The sequence below is a fragment of the Ambystoma mexicanum genome, chromosome 10 (assembly GCF_040938575.1).
Source record: "Ambystoma mexicanum isolate Mex_15411 chromosome 10, UKY_AmexF1_1, whole genome shotgun sequence".
In the NCBI taxonomy this organism is placed as follows: domain Eukaryota; kingdom Metazoa; phylum Chordata; class Amphibia; order Caudata; family Ambystomatidae; genus Ambystoma; species Ambystoma mexicanum.
The window spans coordinates 445,260,607-445,285,330 of record NC_090932.1 but is presented as its reverse complement, the minus strand read 5'-3'; the positions used below and the strand labels follow the sequence as shown (position 1 = coordinate 445,285,330).

At 45.6% G+C, this 24,724-nt stretch overlaps 1 protein-coding gene across 3 annotated transcripts in view; it reads left to right on the top strand.

Annotated features, from left to right (window-relative positions):
- LOC138491479 (ephrin type-A receptor 3-like) overlaps positions 1 to 24,724 on the top strand; it is a 642,080-nt gene that overhangs the window by 315,856 nt on the left and 301,500 nt on the right. For all 3 annotated transcript variants that reach the window (XM_069617996.1, XM_069617995.1, XM_069617997.1), the window contains exons 4-5: positions 1,089 to 1,244; positions 8,142 to 8,477. In XM_069617996.1, coding sequence (XP_069474097.1) covers positions 1,089 to 1,244; positions 8,142 to 8,477 — 492 coding nt within the window. The remainder of the gene's footprint in view (positions 1 to 1,088; positions 1,245 to 8,141; positions 8,478 to 24,724) is intronic.

Below are 24,724 nucleotides of genomic sequence, written 5' to 3'. Positions count from 1 at the left end.
TGAGGGGAGTGGTGGGGCACCTCCTCTAGTACTTGGGGCATTTGAAGATTTTAGTTTGGAGTATTATATGTGCTTAGCAAGGCTATGCTCAGGCACCCTGTAATGTATACAGGCAAACAAAGGCCACAACAGAGGCGAGAGACACACCCACTTACAGAACAATATGACCAGGGATTGTGGGCGAACCATGTCCAGATGCTGGATGGTTTGGTACACTGTAACACAAGTGCACTTTTAAGGATCGGGGCCATCAGGTTAAGAGAATTAGTCAGGGATAAACATATTCAAGCAAAACAAGAACCTTGGTGTCATTGTTTAAAATGATTGAAACTGGATACAATATGAGTTTCTTGAAGGTTTTGAATTTGCATTGTTAGATTTGTATGGTCCTAACCTATATTCATCAGTTTCTCTTCTGAATCGTTAACAGCTTGTTTGTTCGAGGCAATGTGTAGAGCGGAGGGGTGGCATAGTTTGAATTGGGACTATGATGGATGGTGTGTGATGGGTAACGAGGTCCAGATCCCTAGGGTTGCAATGCAGAAGAGGTAGTTCACCTACATAGTCCTTTGGGTGCAGTGGTGAATGGTCAGCTCTCATTTAGGGCAATGGTCGGGTTAGCTTTTGTTAATGTCTGTCTCTCTTCGGGAATTGGTCTCTATTTTGATAAGATATTTTATAATGATCAAAGCAGAAGATATGTGTAAAGTAATGCATGAATGCCTTAAGTTTATGCAATGTATAACATTTGTCGCAGCACAAAACAAAATACTTCCATCCACTTGGCAAGAGCGTAGCTGAGGGGGACACCTTTTCATTTTAGATATTTAATGCTTCATGTCGTATTAAGGTATGTCTTTAAACCAGGATGTAGTCACCAAGAAAGTAACGCAAACATACAGTTCTCATATTTTAAAAGCAAAAGAGATTTTTTCTGGCAAGTAACATGCACTATGAGATGCTTCCTGCAACTCTTATTCATTTGTGGTTCTAAACATTGTTAAGAAGATTACTTGAATACTTGCTTGTTGTCTTAACTGGGTGAAGGACTCCACTCCTGACTTGTCCCTTTTCTCTTTTTAATCCAGCATGTCGTCCTGGATTCTATAAAGCTATCGCCACCGATGCCAGCTGCAGCAAGTGCCCTCCCCACAGCTACTCCCACCAGCACAGCTCGGAAGCATGCTTGTGCGAGAAAGGCTTCTACCGGGCTGAGATGGACGCCAAGTCCATGCCTTGCACAAGTAAGTGACCATCAAGACAGGCGTGCACTTGGCAATAGATGTGACATCTCGGTGCAGCTGTGGGTCGCACTGTTTGTTTGAGTGAGTGTTTGTCGCGACAATTCCTGAGCCTATTCTCTCACTTAGGCCTAGATATGCTGTGGAGCTACAGACCGTCGCATGTTAATTAATTAATTAATTAATTAGTATACTGGCAAGGTCATGCCCAGCATATGCACTGGCATCGCACAGATCTAGTGGTTAATGTGCCCACTGTGGTACCGAGATACTGGGATCTAAGGTTTGCTTCTCCTTGACAAAACGTTGTGGTGTTGGTACGGCGTCCTTTCATTGCGGGATGAAATGACGCTGGGTTTGTCTCTGTGGCTATTTCAGTGAGAAAACTCATACATTTTTTTGGGGGGGGTAGAAAAATATATATATGGGGTGTGGGTGTTTGGGAATAGATACAAAAATTAAAGGGGTTGGGGGGTGGTCCCCGGGTGGGGGCCCCAAAAATTAAAAATTCAATTTTCGTTAAAATATCTGCAGAGGAAAAACCTAGCAAAATCTCATCCCATGATGAAATGACATGGAACCGCGGTGTTGGGATTGCTTGCCATTGTACCGCTTTCCTTATCTGACAAAACTGTGAGTGCTTACAAAGAGGTGGACCAATATAAGCACTTAGTCAAATGCAAATATTTACACCCGCTGCTAGGCTTACATTTGTCTGCAACATTGCACCTAAGTGTGACATTTAGGTCAGAGGTTGAAATTCTGTCCGGGTGGGGTCCGCATTTTCCTCTCCTCAGGTTGCTAAAATAAATACCCTTGAGATGCCCAATAGTAACCGCCTTTAACTCCTTACTTTCGTTACTGACCTCACCTTAGTCAATCAGAATCGGAATGCAGTGCCCAGCTCCTGGTGTAGAATGCCCGCCAAACATTTGACTTGGCATAAAGCACGGATAGATCATCTCTTTGCCCAGAACTCTCCCTTGACGTCTTTGGAGATTACAGAGAAGAATGAAGAGTGGATGAATACATATTTCCCACAGGTTAGGAAATCAAACAATGTGCTTTAAAGTTCTAAACTCAGCGGTATAGTCCTCGGGTAAAAACAAACATTCAAAGGGCCTGATTCGCAGAGTGTTTTCCTATGGGACTGCGCCATTATGAATGCGTCTGTGAATAAAGCCCAACATGGCTGGGTTAACTTATTTTGATTACATGCATGGATTGTAACTCGTTTTTCCGATCCTCACCCTCCTTGTTCATAGTTTAGCAGGCTCCTGTATTGTTTACATATTTTTTAAAAACTTGTGGCTGCCAACCCTTTCCTGTGATGATACTTGTGCTGCTCCTGGTCTTTGTGAGGGAGTCTTGCTGGTGTCAGCAGTGCACGTGGCGGACTTGCTCTGCTGCACTCCGTACTATGAACATCCTACGTGTGTGAGAGAGGGTGATAGTGCTGCGGACTGTGCTGTATCCGTACTTTGTCAAGGGAGGCTGTAGTACTGGGGCCCAGGCAGTCCATGTGCCTTCCCGTATTCCTGTTGGAAAGAGATGCTGCCTTAGCTTTCAATGTATTTGTTTAGTATTATGACAAATTGACTTCTGCCCTGCAGGAGTACAAGGATGGGTAGAGGCTGAAACGCCCACTCGGCTCCCACACTGCTACAATCCAGTGGCCAACACAATCATAAAGGAAATACAGGCACAGATCCCTTCACCTGTTTTGGTAAGGTGGGCTGACAGAAATATATACTCTTAGGAGGGGTGTGAATGTGATTCAGTAGTAACCCAAACAGCAAAGTATAACAGTCAAAAGTAAAAGAATGTTTTATCAAGGTTCTAGACAAATATATACTGCAATCAAACACACCAAGTACATTAAGAACTAACTGGAAAATACTGTGTAAACTCACCCCTGTTGGAAGAACACAGAATATGAAAAGATAGCATAGATGTATCACTCTGGATAACGAGATAGGGGAGAAAAGGCAATAAAAGACCACAATGTTCAAAGGATGTGTTCTTACGGTTGCAAAAGGGATTAAAATGACCTATCCAATCTCTAGTGCCCGAAGATGGACCAGGACGACAGAAATCGTTCATGAGTACCTTTGCAAATGCCTTGGTTGTTCAACAGCTTTAGGCTTCTTGGTGCTGACCGCGGTGTCAGCTCGGTTCATGGTTGCAGCAGTCACAATGGCCCACCAGCAAGCTGGTGTCGAGTCGGTGTCAAACAGAATGTGGCTGCATTCTCGAATCGTAGGGAGCTTTGCTTACTCATCAGTTACTCCAATTATTATTCATTAGTTATTACAGTTGGTAATTAAAGAAGAAAACCCAGTAGAAACACATTGCTAGATGGTCAGTCGCCAATAACATTAACTTTCACGTTATTATATAAAATCTCTTTGAAATGTATTAAAATGGATGATTTTACCCTTCCATGGTTTGACTGATTGTGCATAGCCGGGCTTTTGATCATATAAATATACCCATCATTCTTCAGAATCAAAAAATACTATCCACTCTCGTTTTTCATGCATCTTTAGTGTTGCATAACAAGTTCACAATATCTGAATTAACAATTGAATGTGTACTTCAAGCACCCTGCATCCTCAGTGTTATTCCTACATAGAGTGTGTGCAGCTTTACATATGGACCCAATCATGGGTGATTCATTTTTTGACTATTTCAAATTACTGAAACATATCTGCAAGCATGTTGAGAATAGATTAAAAAAAACAATATGCTTCAAAGAATCAAACCACTTATAATTATCTAATTCTTTGACCCTCTTCAAACTGATTTGACATTGAAGCTGATTATATTATAATTAAAATTGTTATTTTGTATCACGCTTAATATCAACAAGTGGTTTCTAAGCGCGGGATTGGGATTCGAACCTATGTTGCGCTGCCTTGTTTTGCTTCCAAGACAAACGTGTTGCCCCTGAGCTCAATCATAGCAAAACCCACATTTTAGGATCCGTGTTTAGACCTCGCAGCGCAGGGATTCGATTGCCACATTCCAAAGCAACCATAAATATCCATTGTTTGCACAGTTAATAGATGATCATGAAGAGCGGGGTGTTTTGTCCCCTTATTTGAAAAAGTTCCCTAGGAAATTCCTGCTACTTTTTTATGAGATTTCGAATGAATTTAAACTTGTCCAGGGGGCTTTTAACCATTTGGAAGATTTTACCAATCAACTTAGTTTTGTTTTCTTATTGTAAGAATTCAAACGAAGTAGACACGTTGAAACACGTAATTTTAGAGTGTTCAGTACTAATTTATTTACGTTTAATTTCATTTTAAAGAATTTGATCCTAAAACGGATTGTATTACTGTGCACAGTCTATGGCGGTGGCTGCAGAGTGGGATGGGCATGCCATTGACAACAGCGGTAGTGAGATTCCTGACTCAGCTAAAACCTGTATAGTTTATTAATAGCACCTGTTTGGGATGGGGGAGGTTTCTTATGGTGCCGCTATTTAATGTTGTGAAAGGGGGGGGGGGGGGTTGTTTATATTTTATTTGGATTCATTGATGGATTGTATTAATTGGATATTAATGGATTTATGTCTGTTTTATTTGTAAAGGTTGATGTACATTGACCATATACACATTTTAAATAACCCATATACTGGATAACATCCCCAGAATGCCAACCCAGACCAGGATAAGAGCCTGAAGCCCCACATGTCCACTTCACAAGACAGAACTTCAGATATCCGTAAATTCAGAAAGAACAATGAATGCCTTTTTGGTGCTGGCTATTAATTGGGCACGTTATGTAACACACCGGTGTGGCCATTCACAGGAGATCACGCGGCATGGACCAAAGTTCTCACCCTATCCCGTATCTGAGGTAACTACAGATATCTTATGATTAGAAAACTATCAAACAACCGAGTGACTGCAAGTAGCTAGGATTGCTCTCCTCAATTCCCGACAACCGGATGTGCACTCCATCAGACACCCTCTTGGATGTTGCATCCGAATCCCATTAAAACCGGAACCTGCAGACATTCCACCAATATGTCATCTACCATGACCCTCATAGTCTCCCTGAAATGTATGACTGCAGATATCCATAAGTCAAAAAAACTAGCCTGAATACCTTGATACAGGTTATTCAACTAGACCTAACAACCAGAGGCATGACCACTAATGACCAAACTTCATACGCATTGCCCGAATCATCATCATCATTATCATCAACCGTGCACTGCGTCGATCAAACAGAAAACACACACTCAGTAGGGCCCACGCTGCTCCTATACACCTCAAAATACACGAAAACTCATATTTTCTCTAGTTCCCCCCACCCACTCCTGTGCATTTCCGAAACTACACACTCTCATGCAGAAAATCCCGTTAGTAAGCAATATTGCATAAACCCCAGGAGCCCTAAATCAATTCACCTGGATCTCACTAGCACACATATTGCTGCGTGTTCCATTGAGCATGCATCGCTGCATAAGCGCCTTACAAATGCAGAATACATAACTAAATCAACAGCTCAGGTTTGCATATTGCCTGGCCCCAGGAATAGTCCCCTCTTTTTCTGGACTGAACTCCGAGAAGCTACCAAAACATCCGAAGCTGTGTAATGTAAGACCGAGTTACATTACATACATTATATTAAGAACAGTGAGCCCAGCCTTATTAAAATAAAGAAGTATTCATTGAACACTGCTGAGTTTGAGCGGTCTTTGGGGCTTGGCAGTGTTCCCTGTGGATATACATCCACAGGCATGCACCGTCGCTGCATGCAGTAAGCTTGCAGTCATGAGAAGGGTCAGCATGATTGAGCCACACGGATACTGCAGCTGGCCCTCACTCCAGGGCATGGTATGCCCCATGGGGGACCTGCAGGGTTACTGCCTGCAGTTATATCGAGTAGGTAATCGCTGATGTGGCAATTAATTGTTGCCGCAGTATTTTCCTTCACACAAAATTAGATTCAGTGGAAGAATTTAGGACATGAAAATCATAATTTGACAGAGCATTAAACCATGCAGTATTTCCAAATATCAATTATTTAACCACCGCTGCCAACATGGCAATCAGGCCCTTCGTCTTGGCGAGGAGCCCCGTTTACGGAACAGTGCTCCTGCTTTTTCCCTTGGCTTAATATTATGCTGAGTAGAAAAGGCACAGCCTCCAAAACAGGAGTACAAGAAGACCACCCTCCGCACCCTAAACCTTTATATGTTTAAGGAGGGGCATTCATCTAGGAGTCCTTCAACAACACGTCAGGAGGGTTAGTTAATTCAAATTATTTTATGAAAACACCTTAAAAAATAGTCTTGCAGGTTACACACGGTGACCAAAATACCCCCCGCCAAGCACCCTGTTTGTTTACCCTTATAACACCACCCCAACCCTATCCCAACCCATTTTAACCCCTTTACCCCACTACCCTTTGTTTATTTCATTCATGTTTGCTGTGTTTTTCGGTAGTATGGTCCACTCTGAAATGTACCACTCTGGAATGTGTTAGATATATTGACTGGATACTGTTACACACACCTTTCTGCAGCAGGCATGACCACCAGTGATCAGCAGGTTACACACAGATCTTTGCAGCAGGCACATATACCAGTTATAAGCAAGTCATACACAGATCTCTGCAGCAGGCGTGTACACCAGTGATCCGCAAGTTACACACAGATCTCTGCAGCAGGTTCGTGCACCAGTGATCAAAGGGTTACACACCCCTTTCTGCAGCAGGGACGCACACCAGTGACCAGCAGGTTACACACAGACCTCTGCATCAGGCATATACACTGATGGCCATCAAGTAACACACAGATCTCTGCGGCAGGCGTGTACACCAGTGATAAGTACGCTGCACATGGATCTCTGCAGCAGAAACGTACACTGGTGAACAGCCAGTTGCACACAGATCTCTGTGGGGTTCAAATAACACCCAAGAGCTTTTTTTTTAAAATTTTTTTTATTGGATGCAAAATATTTCACCTGGAAGCTACAAGATAACTTTATCCACACATATCTCAGCAGCATCAACTCAACTTACACGGGGTGTATTCTGCACGTGCACCGCACCCACCACTATGCAAGTTATTTAGAGTGTAACTCCTTTGTTACAGTTTCTAGGGCAAGTTCACGAATACATATTCGTCAGCAAAACGTTCTTCATCCCACTTAAACCTCTGATTAGCATAGAGGGTCCTTTGTTGAGTGTTGACCGGTGCAAGCATAGATAGGTCAACTGCTCTACTACTAGATTTCTAGGGGCAGGGTTGCTACTGGGTTGCAATGTCCAGTAGGCTGAGTATATATACAGTGAGGGAAATCATCTTTCCATCAGAAATGGAGGACAGCTGCATAGCAATTGAGGAAGTCACCGCTCCGCTCTCCCTGCACGCGTCCTGTCTTCACTTAGTGGTGCAGCATACGCTTGATTGACATGTTCTAAAATGTGTTCGCAAAGGCTGGATGTTGGGGGAGTGGTGGGCCAACTCAGTTGCGGGCATCTTAACGAGGACTCGGGCTTGCAATGTTCTCTCTGTGCACCACTGCGCATAGCGACCAACCGGGCAGCTCCATTTCTGACTTCTAAGTTGTAATGGGAATCTGATTTGATTGATTATGAGAATACGGGATCACAGAGATGGCCCAGCAAGGAGAAAAGGCATCTATGCTTCCACGTGCCTCAGAGCAGCCTCCTGTCACCCCTGGGGCGGATGATTTGTGGGGTGCCTGTAAGAGCCCGGCGATGATGAACGGCGCCATCTCCAGGAGGTCGTTTGTTATCCTGTCATGGGTGACGGTCTAGACAGGTGCTTCCCCTATGCATTAGATTTGTCGTGCTCATCTATATTTCCTACTCACACCCTTCCCTCCCCCTCTGTTTTTCTCCTCATCTCACCAGGGCCGCCCTCTGCACCGGAGAATCCAATTTCCACAGTCAACGAGACATCCATCACCCTGGAGTGGAACCCGCCACGGGACGGTGGTGGCAGAGGTGACACTACCTACAACGTCCACTGCCGCCGGTGTCCGGGTCAAGGCCGAGGCTGCAGTTCATGCGGGAGCGGAGTCCACTACATACCCCGTCCATTTGGTCTGGTCCTGCCCAGGGTGCTGGTCACAGACCTGCTGCCTCACACCAACTACACGTTTGACATTGAGGCTCTGAATGGCGTCTCCGACCTCAGCCCCGGCCCAAAGCAGTTCATGACTCTTAACATCACCACCAGCCAAGCAGGTGAGGGATTTGCATCAATACTGTGTTTTCACAAGGCACCAATCTGCTGTACTGTGTTTTTAGCATTTCTTAGTGCAGGCGTAAGATGAATCTGTGGTCCAGTGGGCCATAATGAACATTTAACTCGTTTGCCACATATACAGTGTGGGAAAACACTTAGATCGGGTTGCAAAGCTTTAAAAGGAGCCAACAATGGAAGACACCATTTAAGCTTGCTCTAGAGTTTATTTAAATCCTACCAATTGAGCTTTAGATTTGATAGAAGGCCTATGATAAGTAGGAGGGCGTAAAACTGCCCATATATAGCATTGGTTGAGGGCTATAATGTTATTAGATTTATGGAATTTTCTGCAGGGTTCAAAGTGACTTTGCACTGCTGAAAAGTGACTTTGCACTGCCTACACAAACCCTGATTCTTGGAACTGTGCAAAGTATATTTGTGCAGTGCAAAGTCAGTGCAAAGTGAGGACACACTCATTTTTGCAGTACAGAGTGACTTTGCACTGCAAAAATACACTTTGCACAGTTTCATGAATCAGGGTTTGCGTCGGCAGTGCAAAGCCACTTTTCTGCAGTGCAAAGTCACCTTTGAACCATGCAAAACATTCCATAATTTTGGACCTTAATAGCAATTTCTGAAAAAATGACGGATGAAAATGATACACATGACCTTCAGTGTTTAATCCGAAATTTGGGAAAATCAAACAGCATTAACATGTGTCAATTTGAGATAAATATTCCATGAGTGGTTTACTCATACAGCCTGATTGCAAATAGTTTCTCCATCAAAGTTCATCTCTGCTCTGTCAAGTGATGCTTCTGCGTATCCATGGTAACGCACGGTCTAGACAGGGTTTTGCACACAGCAGATGGGCTGAGGCTCTAATTGCCCTGTGTGTCAGTATGCCGCTGTGCAGGCTAGTGTGGGCGTTTGTTTATATTACTTCTATAGCGCCTTATGCCAAGGCACTTTGGCACTCAATAAAGAGAATACATAGGATAGAAACAACAATAAAGAATTGCAAAACAGAAAGAAAACATGAAATGATGGTCCATGAAACAGTAAGGGTGATAGTCAAGCAACTTAACGAGGATTGCATGGCAAAAACATCACCCTTCTCCCCCAGACCAAGGTAGCACCGTTGGAGGGAAGCCGAATACAAGCTCTCAAAATAAGTCAAAGTCAGCACAGCAGAGCACTGCAGCACAACTGGAGGACACACATCATTGACCCAGGAAACAGCCCCGAGTTGTGAGGTCCTACGTCGGCCACATTGATGAGTTAGTGGCGCGTACAGCAGGTACTTTCTATCAATGACACAGACTGAGTGTGCTTTAAAATGCACCTCAAGTTACTAAGGTTGCTTAAACCGTTTATTTTGAAAAGTAATACAAATGCACTTTCTCGCCATGGACCACTTTAGTGTGTTTGTCCGCACATGCACTTTTCCGCCATGGACCACTTTAGTGTGGTTGTCCACGCATGCACTTTCCCGCCATGGACCACTTTAGTGTGGTTGTTCACGCATGCACTTTCCCGCCATGGACCACTTTAGTGTGGTTGTCCTCACATGTACTTTCCTGCCATGGACCACTTTAGTGTGGTTGTCCACACATGCACTTTCCTGCCATGGACCACTTTAGTGTGGTTGTCCACACATGCACTTTTCCACCATGGACCACTTTAGTGTGCTTGTCCACACATGCACTTTTCCACCATGGACCTCTTTAGTGTGGTTGTCCACACATGCACTTTCCCGCCATGGACCACTTTAGTGTGGTTGTCCTTGCTCATGTTATCTCCCAGTGTTGCACAGCTGATAAACCACAAAGACCAGGTGAGAAGTTCAGGCAGGAGGGTGACAGCCCAGCGAGAGTTATGGGGCTTAATAGAAAAGGTAGAGATGGGTTAAGATAGGAGGACCATATCTGGGCTTAGAGTAGAGCGAGACAATGGGAATAGGAAGAACTGGGGAGGAGAGAGTATTGATAGGGGCAAATGGAAGATTTGGATTACAAACAGTATTATAATTCTAATTGTTCTTTTATAACGTGCTTAATCCCAGAGATCGGTTTCTAAGCGTGGGATTGGGATTCGAACCTGTGTTGCACTGCCTTGTCTTGCTTCCAAGACAAACGTGTTGCCGCTGGTGAGCAGTGAGAAGGAAGAGCTGGCCGGACTGCGAGATATGATTGGTGGATGTGATTGGTAGAGGGGCTGTAGGAGATTAAAAATTAGTTGTAACTAGAGCGGTTGGTGGCAAGTGTAGTGGGTTAACGATGTGGTGGCTGCACCATGGGTGACAGCAATCTCATGGGTTTTCTGTTGGGCAGCTCTACTCCAATTGAGTAGTTATCTCACATCTAATATATCAAATAGGTCCACAGCTGTGAGGGTTTTTCCAAACGAAGCAGTTTCTTGATAGATTTTCTACAACCATTTCCAAGTCTAGATACCACAGTAAGGCTAAAGAGTCCACATTATAAACATGTGTTTTTATAATATGATGTATGGTTTTTACAATTTTAAACTGAATCTACATTAGCGTGTTGACTTGTATAGTGGTGTGAGTGGATTATTTAGGCTTGCCATGCTGCCGCAGTGCTTGGACATACAGCAGCAGGTAGACGTGTTTCCAGAACTTCATGTCTATCAAATTACAATGAAGACTTGTCTACAGTTTCACGGAATGCATTTTCTCCCACATTTTTGGGCAAAAAATCCAGACGGTAAATTGGGGTAAGGTATATATAGGGGTTGGGTAATAAGGCGAGAGTATGATGGGGTTTACAGGTGGGAGGCGGTCAAGTGACAAATCACAAGGTGCGATCCTTCATGAATCAGTTGACCTTTGACCGCAACTTCTCAAAGCAAGCCCACGTTTTGTTCATGCAGTAATACATTGCTACTCCATATTCTAGGACACTTGTGAACATCGACCAGTGGAGTTCCTGTCACATTGCTTCACCATAGAAACTTGCATTTTTCCCCTTCCACACTGGTCCTGCTGTTCTACCGCTCCATCTTTTGGTTGCCTCCTCTATTTTCCCAGAAATAAGTCATTCTCCAAATTATTGAAATGGTCAGGGCCCAACATATGATTTAAAGAAGCAACTGCTTGAGATTCTGAGTTAACAAAGTCAGATAACACATTTATAAGGGCCTATCAATGGCAAGCCAGATCTAGTACAACACATCCACTTCTGAGGTGGCCTTCTCCCTGCTTGATAAACATAACAACACACATACATTAGAGTGACTGAATTAGTGAGTGAGTAAACACTGTTACTAGAGCAATTTCTTCTCAGTGCTGATCTAAAGCTTGATTGTGATTGGACGAGGCCACCTGAGACTTGGGTATTCGTCAATGCCTTGAAGTGAAACCTTAACAAAATGTTGATGTTAATGGGTGTTGTACCACACACTGTTGCCACTTGCGTGGTCTCTTGGAGCTCTGGTGGGTCTGCAAAGGAAGGAGGATTGCTGGGTTTGTTAGTGTGATTGAGAGGGAGAAGAACAAGAGAGCTTTGATGTACTGTTGGGAGGAGAGGGATGAGCAGGGAATGCCCCAGCAAATCATCCTTCGCTCAAACAACAATAGCATCAACTCCTAGCACGAAGTGCTGTCATAGTACATGTAATTGCCCAAATTAATAGTACTTCATTTATTTACCTCACAAGGATGAAGGGCTGAGTCAGGCTAAGTTAGACCTGAGACTGCTGGATCTCTGGAGTATACCAGTCAAAACCACGGGAGAGGTATTTTTGCCCGTACGCTGAGAGATACCGGAAAAAAAGCAGAAAACCTGCATACCCCCAGAGATCATGGAACTTCTCGTGAACATTGCTGCAAAGGTGCTGGAAATTGATTTATTTTACTGGGGATCCCGCCAGGCACCTGGGGAGAGATGTTAGGGAGAGTTCTCCTTTATGGCTAATTTCCCTCACCTAGTTAGTCCCTCAGCAGCTTTGCTGGATTTCTGGAGTTTATTTTTTCCACGTGGTACGAGTGTGAGCCTTTTTTCCCACTCTTACATGTGTTTTGCCATGTGTGTTTCTACTTTTTGTGTGATCTTGGGCTCTGGAGCCACACCACTCCATGAGCCCCATTTCCTTGTGTGTGTTACGCAGCACCTTCAGTGCAGTGACACAGGGTTGTCTTTGAGACTTCCCACTGACTCCATTTCTCTGGAGCTGACTACTGTTCCCCCAGAAACATGTAAAGTTGCCATTAAGTTTATGTAGTCTCTTTAAAACTACAGACCCAGTACACCCCATCTTACATGGAGTATTGGAAAGGGTTAATTCCTAACCCTTTTTGTCTTTGCCTCTTGGAGCTTTGGTTTGCTCTCTTAACATTTAGACTTGGCTGGTGGCAGTGGTAACTACCCTAACTTTCCTACCGCGATTATACTATATAAACGGGATACTGTTTTAGGCTATTGTATTAGCCTCAACCATAAACCAGCTTGGCCAAATACTTTTTATTTTGGCTCCGGTTGGGTTTAGTCACCATTTCTTTTTGTTAAAGTCCTTCTTGCGTTTTACTTTTCGCGTCAAACCAGGTTTGCCTTCTTTGTTCGCCGACCTTTGGCGGGCTTCTGCCCAGAAGCCCTCCTTTATCGTCTGGGTGTCTAGGTGGGACGAATGTGAGGGAGGGGTTTAGGAGCCCCCTGCACAGGGTCTCCTTGGAGACCCAAGTCACACTTTGTGTTGATTGGCTAAGGTGGTTGTCCGGGCAGGACAACCCCCCTGCTGAGTGATTGACAGCCAGGCTGTGTGAATGGGGGATTTGGGCATAAAAGGCAGGACTCTTGGCCTGGAAGTTAGAGTCACCACTGGAACTGCAAGAACCGAAGAGAAGCAGAGAAAAAGATGGCTGCTGCAACGTCCGAGTCACGGTGAAGCCTGCTGCAGTCCTGAGCTATCTACTCTTCAACGACAGAGAACATCCAGTCCTGAGTCTTCTTCCCTTGAGCCTGATGGGACCAATCAGCTCACCTTCAACAGCCAGAGAATCCTTCTTGGTCGAAATTGCTGCACACAGCTGTAATGGTCCGGATAGCCATCTGAAGAGCCTCTCCTGTTTTAAAGGAGCACATCTTTTATTCACTGTTGCTTCGCTGCTGCTGGCTTCATCCCTGGGTAGTGCAGATCGCTCCAGACGTCCTCCTTCTTGCCCCAAAACTGAAGCTCCAGGAACCATGAGTCTGCAGGAACTACCAGCAACAACTGCCGTGGCACCAGCTTTCTTCAACGAATAAGGTACTGTGTCCGACTTCAAGGAACTGGGAAGAACCCTTCTTCCTCACCAAAGGCTTGTCCTTTTCATTCTTCCCTCTTGTAACTTTTGCTTCCTTTTGTGACAGTATATGAGTATTCCTGGCAATCTCGAATCATGACCTGTTCTAACCGTGTGATCTTCGGCAACAGGACCACTGTTACATTTGACACTGGCGCAGGCCTATTGACTTTTATCTACCTTTTAGAACGTGTCCTCTGATTCTATCTGCCTTGACAAAAGTATTGCCTATGATTTATATCCCCTATTCTCTTGTGTTAATTCATGTGCTAAGTGTGTTTGCCTTTGGGTACATTTCTTCCCGCGGGTACATTTTTTCTTCTTAAGACCGAACTGTCATTACTGTCAAAAAGTGATTGCATATTAAGCCCGGTAACGTCTTTGTTTCACAACACCGGTCTGTCAAATCCAAGTGTACTTACCTTCAATTCATCTGCACAAGTGGAATTGGTTGTGTGTAGTGTAATTGAAGTGTGGTTTTATTTTTATAGAAGTGAAGTGTTTTGTGAAAAGATGGTTTAAAAATAAATGTACTTATATTTTTTAACCAGAAACCTTGAGTCAGTGTTTGCTTGAGTCACAGTAATTGCAGTCCTTTGTGTAATCCCTACTACTGCTCATTTGCTCTTGAGATAAGTCGGGCTGCTCAGCCATTGCTACCACTCTTTCTGTGTAGTACAGGCTTGTACCAAAGGCGAAAGTGTATTACCATTTGTAGTCTTAATTGTGTGCAGTGGTCCCTAAGGGCACTGCATATAATTCTGCCTGACAAGACGTGGGTGGGATAGTGCAGCTGGGAGGACCATTGGCCCCTCCGTCCCCCCATAAGTATTTGGCTCTCAGCCTTTCAGAGTATTACACATGAACACCTGGCTAAGAAATAGCATAGTAAAATAATTCTATTTCTAGCACAGGTCTTCATGCAACAAACCTCAACCTTTGGTTCGAGCTTAAACATAGAAAGCTGTACTAAAATCAGTGGTAGAAGTGTACTGAACAAAGTAGTGGAACTGTGGCCTTGGCACGTAAAAGTAGAGGAAAGGTAAACAGATAAAAATAAAAGTAGTGGAACACTGCTCCCGACCCTTCCCACTCACTTCGATCGCTGACTTAAATATGTACGTTCGAGAGCAATCTTAATAAGGGATTTCACAGGATTGCTTATCAGATTCTCAATTACCCTTGTGGTTAGTGTCTCGCCGCCTGATCCTAATGACTATGGCTTAAAACCTGGCACAGCAAGGGGAAAATAAAAGTGTACATGGATTTTTCTGAATCTGGTCTGGGAGTCGGGGCTGGAGACACAATTCTTGCGGATCCCGGATCCAGGAAGATCCTGCCCAATAACAGCCCTGTGCACAGTGCCGGAAAGTCAACATTTATGGTGTTCATCAAAACAAACAAATAATCAGATTTAATCATTGTCTTGTTGACTGGCAACCAGCTACCGACGTGTGGTCATCCTTCCTCGGCCGATAGCATAGAGTAACATAAAATAAGCTCAAGTGTGGATGTATGTCCAACTTGCAGCTCACAGTTGAGACCCCTTAGCAGATGGACGTGTAGGGTCGCGCGATGTCATCCTGCCAAGACTTGCTGACCCGCACAGCAGTCTCATGACCACAGTTCATGTGTGCACGTACAGCGCGTGAAATAAGCAATTACTGTTTGGCATCCAAGGTGTCTGGTCTCTCATTACATGTGCGCTGCTGATGCCCTGTCCCAACGCCAGGCTTGGACTGGCCCTTTCGGTCGATCGGCCTGTGGCCGAACGACTTTGGGGACCCCTGGGGCCGGTTTTTCGGCAGCCACTCCTGGGCCGTTTTTTTTTTTACATTTATTTTTGTAATTAGTAATTCCAATTGTCTCTGTATGAGAATATGTGTGCGGCATGCCGTGGCCCGCAGCACTGCCTGCGGGCGGGCAGCCCCGCCCGACGTGACCGAGCGGAGCAGTTTGCCTCGCAGCAGGCCGCGGCCGTCGGAAGTGTCAAGACTCATGAGGGGGTGGGGGGCTAGGCCGGGCAACAGGAGGCGGCACTGTCTGCAGTCAGACTGCAGCAGCATAAATAATTCATCAAAGCAAGGTAACACTACAGATCTGAGATGTTGTGTTACTTTGCTTTGATGATTGCATCATGCATGCATCATAATTTATGATGCATGCAGATGCATATGCATCAAGTACGGTGGCCAGTGGCAACCGGCGGCCGTGCCGAGGGGGGGCGGCGCCATGCAGTGTCATGTGCTCGGCTCGATCGGGCCAGCTTAGTTGTTCTGATTGATCTAGCAACTTAGCAATTACAAACTAAAGCAATTAACACCTCTGAGTCCTGACCCTGGGGGGGCCAACCGTGCGGGGCAGCCTGCCTGCCTAGGCTTCAGGGCTGGGCTGGGAGCTGGGCCTGGCCTCCGGCACTTTGGCACGGCAGTGCAGCCACTGACACATTTCACACACACTCAATTGCTTCACTTCAACTTTGCAGGAAGTAACAACAAATTTGTTGCACTTCTTGCAAAGTTGAAACAGCAATTTGTGCCTGGGGCTTGCGGCCGCCGCCGAACAAGGCGGGGGCCAATAAAATTCGCTGCAGGGCCAGCTGCCCGCCCTGCATAGACACTGTGCCGCCAGGTCCACGACGTCACACCACGTGACGTGATTGAGGATTTTTGCCTTGGGCCTCTGACCCTCGGCACTATTCTGGCCACACCACACGGCGCATAGGTAGCACAGAGCGGGCACAGACTACTAGAGACAGAGACAGAGAGAGCCAGCTGAGCCACACTGCAGTGCACACACCAGTCCAGTGGTGGACCACCAGACAACTCGGAGGCCGTCAGCCCGCCACTGCCCAGTGCCCACAGCCACTAAGGAGGAGAGGGGTCACCAGGGCTGCAGGGCTGCAGGGCAGGCGAGTCAGAGGAGGCCACCAGTGCCCAGGCCACAGCAGCCAGCCTGCTAACTGTGCTGTAGAGTGCACAATCAGGTAAGGTCAGACTTCTAATGGATTGGCAGGCAGCCCACCAGCTAGCTCAGACTCAGTGCGTTTTACATCGCGGAGGTTAGGTAGGATCTGCCCCAAATGTATTGCGCGCTGTCCTTCATTCTGCCCCAATATTGCTCTCAGTCAGTTCCTGTTCTCTACCTCATGCGACGCCAGCTCTCCCTAGATTTGACCATGCCGCTTTTTCTACTCCCCCAAAACTGCCCCTTTGTGGCTTCGTACCGCATGCACAGGCTGCTTGTGCCCAAAGAAAATCACACGAACATCAGGTCTCGGGAGGATAGCTTAGGGGGGCAACATGCTTGCCTTGAAAGCAAAACGACATGGAGCAACACGGGTTCGATCCCCGGGTCCACGGTAATTACCCTTCATGTCATAGCCTGCGGGGGCCTCGGGTCCACAGCACAGGGGCTGCCTTGATAGGAGGCACCGGGGCGCGTGCGGTTTTTTATTTTAGTATCCTGTTGTGTGTGTGTTTTTATTGCCTTAACAACATTTGTCACGGAGTGCAGTGCGCAGTCTGTTTCGCTTTTCAGCCCCAATCGGCTACAATGTGACTGTCCTCACCCTCCCTAAACTGCCAATCCTCGCTTTAGATATGATGCAATGAAAGCCGTTTTCAATATTTGATTTGATATCTTAGTGGATTGTATTTAGCTTATCTCAACCTCTCTTCCCAACACCTAAGCAGTGTCCAAAAAACTGGGATGCCTTTTTTCATCTGATCTAGGCCAAGTTTCAAGACAGTTGCAAATACTTTTGCTTGAAAAGAACATATCAGTAGTATTCAGAGACATTTCTGGGACTTGATTTATTTACAAACGAACACAGTGCACCAACATATAATTAGAGAAACTGCTGAACAATAAGAAGTGATCGGAACTATAGGCCTCTGTAAACGACGTAGCAAATTCAGTCTGCGGGTTTGCTTATTTTTGGCACGACTTGGCAAGCAGAAGTGTACACCTTTTGAGGATATTTTCAGACTGGTACACTATTTTGCATTGAAACGTATGCGCTCTTGAAATAGCACACACATACTACGCGAAGCAGAGCATTTATATTGAAACCCGGCGCGCAAATACATTGTGGCTCATTTCAATGCATTTATCATGACATACTTCGTTTTATCTGTTCACTTATGAAAACAAAAGTGTTCTATTGATTTACGAATTGTTGATGCATGCACCTCAAACCTTACCACTACAAATGTTTAAAAAAAAATAGAAAACCTGCTCATCTGAATCCAAAGTGTTTGCAGCTTCTAAGATATCGTGACAGCTTTATTCTAACCCTTTTGAAAAGTGTGTCCAGTCTTGGTTAGCTAAAGGGAGGGCTCCAGTGTGGGGAGTGTAACCTACACCACTGCTGCTTCCGTGGTGTACCTGCCCATAGAGCTTTGCGTTGTGCCACATTTGGCTTCCCGCTCAACGCATTCGGAATGGGATGGCCCATCGTTTTAAGTTTCACCACTGAACCTCTGATTTTCTGTCCACTTTATTTTATCCTTTTTTGTGACTGTGTGTTTGCCGAATGGATTATTGCAAGGGCTGTCACATGTCTTTCTCCATGGATGATTATAGAATCCATGCCCAGTTTTTACCACCACATTGTAACTTACAGTGGTTCAAAGCACACTTTCCAAAAAAGGCAAGTGTTCACAGTAAATGTCACCAGCAACGAGCGCCACCTGCTTTTACACTTCCAATGGGTAGTATATGGGCATCTCAAACTACTGTACCCTGTCTGCTCTCGCTCTCTAGTCCTTCCAGAGCAAGGCGTCATTTGGGCAGGACTCAGACTGCTATCATTAGATTCAGCTGGTTTAACGTGTAATAGGGCAGTAACTGAAGGGCAGGGCCAACAGGCCAGTGTTGTAGTATGTACACTGTGCTCATGCTATTACTAAACCTGGGTGTTTTAAAATACACTGTGTTTGGCAACATTATTTTCCTAAATGTGCCTATAGAAACTTCTGAGTTTTTTGTGAATAATAACAAATAAGAAACGTGTGCTTGTGGGACATTTTCAGACTGGTCTATGGTCACTTTTCTCATACGCTTGGCTTGCGCTCTCCCATGTTCAGCAGCTCGCACGGCCCCCAAATCCAAGGCTGTGACCCGTACTTAACTCACTAGTGTGTGTGCAGTGCAACACGCACTAGTGTGAAGTGAACGAATCGCCCACAGCACATATGTAATCCACAGCAAAAACCATAATAATAACCAACCATTTTACACACGGCATATGAGTCACATAGGACCTAATGCACACACACCATGCATGAACCATGGTTACATTCCACACAAGCACAAGTGTTTTTAACAGGACTTCCGAGCAGGTCACACAGAATGCCTATAAATCAAGTGGCTCTAGGATGACCTGGTTAAGACATTTTTATTACATCAGTAGTGATTTGCAACTCCAATTAAGCTTATAACTCTCAGAAGACGGCTTTGATAAACATACTAGCAGGCACTTCAAGTGCAAGTTTGATAAGGCTGATTAATGTGAGCTCAAAGAGTTCCCATGAGCAAAGGCGTTGCTAGCGAGGGTGTGGGGGGGTCTAAGGAGGCTATAACCCTTGGTTCTCTTTTTGTTATAGCCCCGAATAGAAGCTCAGGGGGAAGGGCTGCCTACAACCAAAATGGTAGCTAGCCCAGAGTCTCGCCAGTCCCGACATTAGCATAGGCTGCCCCTGGATCTTTTTCCAGCCCTAGCAACACCCCTACCCAATAGCGCAAACTAAAAATGATGCCGGGGTTGGTGTTCTTGTTGTATGTAAAGTTTAAACAGGTACATGCTTCCAGATCCCCCAAACGCTGCACCTAGGGAGATGAGGGGAGTTACTAATTTACTGGGGACTGGAGCGCAAGTACCGTCACCTCTACTGTGTACAATGTATAAGAGTGAGAGGCGTATGGGCTATTTCAGCCAGAAACTTAAACCAAAGCTGCCAGAGAAGGGAGAAATCCTTTGATCCTGCGCTGGGACGTGTGTTTGTATGAGTGTAACAGCTAGCTGGAAGCATGCACAGTGATCAAACCTTACCCTTACATCCCCAACCTATCCATAATCTCTCCCTAAACCTCATTCTGGTTTCCCTACTCCCCCCCCTCCTATCCAACCATCGTCACCCTAACCCTCCTTCCCTGCTGGGGTTGCGGAGCGCTGTATAAGCATTGACTTGCAGCAGGTCCCAAAACCGCAGTGGGGGTGGTTGGTTCATGCCACTCCTGCACCTCGCAGCTGTGGACCCTGTCACAGAACTGTATGCAAAGTAATGTTATTTTATGAGTTGTGTTGTAATGTAACAGACACATGACCCCTCCATACATAGCATTTTCTGTAAAGTCGTGAATTGAAGCGATTCATGGATGATGGTTTGAGGGCCACTTTTTTGAGGCAAGGGGTGGGCCACTTTTTTGAGGTGAGGGGTGGGCCCCTATTTTTTTGGTGTCCGGGCCTATTTCTTGTCCCAGTCCGACCCTGCCCAACGCGCCCCTCCTGTATTCAGGAACCTCACACTGGCAACAAGGTGTTTGGAATGCTTGCTCCGGGAACAAAGCTCATCACCACACCTGCTGCAACACATGCATCACGGATGGCATGCAATCATGTTTGAAGGGAGGAAAAGTGACCAGCAAGGCCTACAGGCCCAACAGTGAGTGCAGGGAGCACCCAGCCACCAGGCCACTGCCCAGATGAGCTACCACATGCCCGAGAGTACCTGGGAGGGGGGCATCCAAAGGCCCCATTGAAGAAAAAAAAGGAGAACCTTTTTTTTTTCCTTTTCTACCAAAAAGGCCACGGGAAAGAGCTTTGAGGGGACACTCCCAGACATCCAGTCAGTCAGAAGGGCTGCAGCTACCCACCAAGAAAGCAAGGATGTCCACGGCAAGCACAACCTACTTCACACCTGAGGGACCATGTCAGAATAGGGGCCAAACTCTGAGGCACCAGCCCATGCACAGGGCCAAAAAGGGAGAGACCCATTACCTATACCTTCAACAATGCCTTTTGATACGATGGATACTGCCAGTCTGGGTCTGCGATAGACCAAATGGATGAAAGAATTTGACGTGTACCTCGACGCAGTGGGCCTACAAGCGAACAAGCATATTGTTGGCCTACTCAAGGTGACGGCTGGTCCAGAGGTACAAGATATCATTTTCAAATTGTCCGAAGATGTGGAATATAAGTATGATGACCTAAAGAAGATTTTGAAGGAACATTTCGCAATGCACTGCAATGTTGACTATGAAAATCATATTTTTCATACTACCACACAGCTCCAGGGGGAAAGCATGGACAAATTTGTCACGCACCTGAATGCGTGGGTAAAGCATTGTGAATTCCACTTCTACAACAACGAGGAGGCCATAAAATCGCAGGTGTTCACAGAGTGTAAATCGCTAGTGCTTAAAAAGAAGTTACTGCAAGTGCCACACTCCCTCACACAGATACTCGTGCCAGTCAGAACATTGTCCGCACTGGACTTACAGATATCCACACTGGGCAAGACACACATCACGGCACCAGCCATCAAAGAGCAGCGCATAAAAGGGATGGCGTACCAATCTTTTGTGCCACATGACACCAAGCAAGAAAGGCACTAGTGCTTCTGGTGTGGACAATATCTTCCTCATGACGGCTCATGCCCCAACATCATCCAAATATGCTCAGCATGTGGGGGCGAGGACCATTATCACATCATGTGCCGCAATCCTAAATAGACGAGAGTCACCTCCACGGACCGAGGAACGCACCGACAAAAGATGCCGCCCAGGTACTCCAGGGAAGACTGGGCCAAAGGAACAGAAAGGAAATACTATAAGGAAAGACGATACATCGGAAGCAAACACTTGCAGTCCCCAGAAGGACGATGAAGGGACGAAGGAGAATACACAGACTACACACATCAACGCCATCCACCAGTGAGTCGGAATCCCACTCTAGCACTGACAGAGGAAAGAAACAATATCTATACGCTCTGGGAAATCCGACCGCCTCTGAGCACAGCCCCACCCTGTCCCTAACACTGCAAGATCTAGAATTCTACTTCTTAGTAGACTCTGGAGCCAGCATTAACACCATGACCAAGACGGAATACCTGAAGCTCAAATGAAAACTACAACTGCGTAAAACACAGGTCAATATAAACGCTTACGGAGCAAAAAAAACCCTTCTGTGCCTCGGGTGTTCAGAACGTCATGCCGCCACAAAGACCAGAAAGATCACTTGACTGTGCATGTCCTCGCGACAGAGGCCGCAAGCGGCAACATCCTGAGTTTTAAGTCAACGATCCAAATGGGACTGATCCACATCCTATACCAACTCATGGCAGGCAAATACATGTCCCCAGCAGCTAAGGTGGCATTGCATTTCCTGAACCTCTTCAAGGGCATAGGAAAACTGAAGGGTTGCAAAATACACCTACACATTGACCCCGCGTGAAACCCATTGTGCAACATTTCAGAGGGATCCCATTCAACATCCAGCAACAAGTTGAAAAAGAGCTACTATCACTGTTGGAAGGAGATATTATAGAACCTGCCTCGGGCTATGTGTCGACATGAAGGCACCAAGTCAAGCAATCTTACGAGAACTTCATCAATCACCCGCATCACAGATATGATGCATCTGCTCAATAGAGCGACAGTGTTTTCTCTCCTTGATCTGAACAAGGGCTATCACCAGACTGAACTCAAAGAGAAATCGCGCTACATAACAACCTTCACACCGCACCTAGGTTTTTTCAGATATAAACGCTAAAGCTTCGGAATCTCATCAGCTGCTGACATTTCTCAAAAGGAGATGAGAAAGATCATACGTCACATACCTCATTGCATTAATCATAGCAATGACATTCTTTTATTTGGTCAGTCACAAGAAACTCACAACGCCAAACTGATAAAAGTATACGGAAGCACTCAGCGAGGCAAACCTCACTTTAAACAAGGACAAGCGCGACTTCAACAAAAGCACCCTAAAATTCTTTGCCCATATTTTCTCTTAGAAAGGGATCCAACCCGACCCCATCAAAATCAAGGCACTGACGAATGCGCTGCTTCCTGAAACCGTGGCCTGAGTACGATCATTCCTGGGGATGACAAGTTATTGCACAAGATACCTTCCGGAATACACTACCACAAGCACATCCCTACATGTGCTCACAAAGCAAGACGCCAAGTTTGAGTGGGGACCAATGCAACAAGGGAGTTTTGACACAATCCGCAGAGACATGGCAACGGCAGTGTGCATGTCCGGTGTCCAGTCAAACGATTGAAAAAAAGGATTGAATGACCTTTTGCTCGAATGCAAAAGGATCGGAAAAAAAAGGGTCGCATTTTTTTTTTATTTATTCATATATATTTTTTAGTTTGGGTTGGTAAAAAAATGTATTTAATAATGAAAGCAGGGGCCTGGAGGGAACCCCCCCATAAAAAAAGAAAATCAACCCTTTTTTTCGATCCTTTGACTGTCGATCAAAAGGCATTCAATCCTATTGTTTTCGACCCTACCACTGGCAACCTGCATGTCCTACTTTGACCCTAACCTACCGACAGAACTGACTGTGGACGCCAGTCCCAAAGGCCTGGTGGTAGTCCTCGCGCAACACTTGGGAAGTGAACATGCAAAACAGAACATAGTCTCCTATGCAAACAGGAGTCCCACAGAAACGGAGCAGAGGTATTCACAGGCCGAAAAGGAGGCGATGACAGTTGTCTGGGAAACAGAGCATTTTCATTTATTTCTGTTTGTAAACCGTTCAGAGTAATCACGGACCATCAAGCACTTGTAACTATCTACGGCAGACCAACAGCACAAATGCTGCCAAGAATTGCAAGATATGGGCTACGCCTCAATGAATACAAATTCACCATACTGCACAAACTGGGAAAAGATGAAATCACAATGGACTTCTTTTCGCGACATGCGCTCACCGGAAGGACAACCTCCAAAGATCGAGCAGATGGCTATATAAATTACATAAACACCAGGCAATCCCACGAAGGACATTGCAAAACATACGGCTGAAGATGCCACCCTCATCCTGGTAGCGTCTTGCATTAACAATGTAAGATGGAAATCGGTGGAAGAGGCGATCTGAGGAAATCAAGCAATGGATGAAAGACTATTCAAAACACTGTCAAGGTCAAAAGATGAACTGGCCATCTCACCATCATCCCAGTTACTAAAAGGGAACTGAATAATCATGCCAGCCACACTCCATCAAGGAATAAAAGAAATAGCACAAGAAAGCCATCAAAGAATTGTGCCCACAAAAAGCATGAAGAGCAGCAAGGTATGGTTCCTTGGTATGGACAAGCTAATAGAAGAGACACTGAAATTGTGCAATATCTGCCTAAGCCTACAGATCACAGTATTCCTGGAGCCCCTACACATGTCTGGAACCCCCCAAAAGGAATTTGGGAGGAAGTAGCAATAGACTTGCTTGGGCCCCTCCGATCGGGAGAATATGTACTGATAGCCCAAGATGAACGCTCCCGCTAACCAGAGATAGAAATAGTACCCTCCACAGCCGCCACCGCACTAATACCAGCGTTGGACCGCATATTCTAGGCATTCGGAGTGCCAAAGGTAGTCAAATCTGACAATGGCCCACCATTCACCAGCAAAGATGTTCACGACTTTGCCAACTACCTTGGGTTCCATCATCACAAGGTCACACCATTCTGGCCTCAAGCGAACGGAATAGTAGATCATTTCATGGCAAACATCAAGAGGGCTGTTCACGTTGCAACAATCACAAACATGCTTATTGAACAGGCACTTTGCCAACTCCTAAAGGATTCCTGCAATACCCCACATGATTCCACAGGAACATACCTGGCAAACTCATGTTCAGACGTCCGGTAAGGGTGAGAATTCCCTTGGGGGCCAGGAAATGGAAGAGAACGAGAGAATAGCAGAGG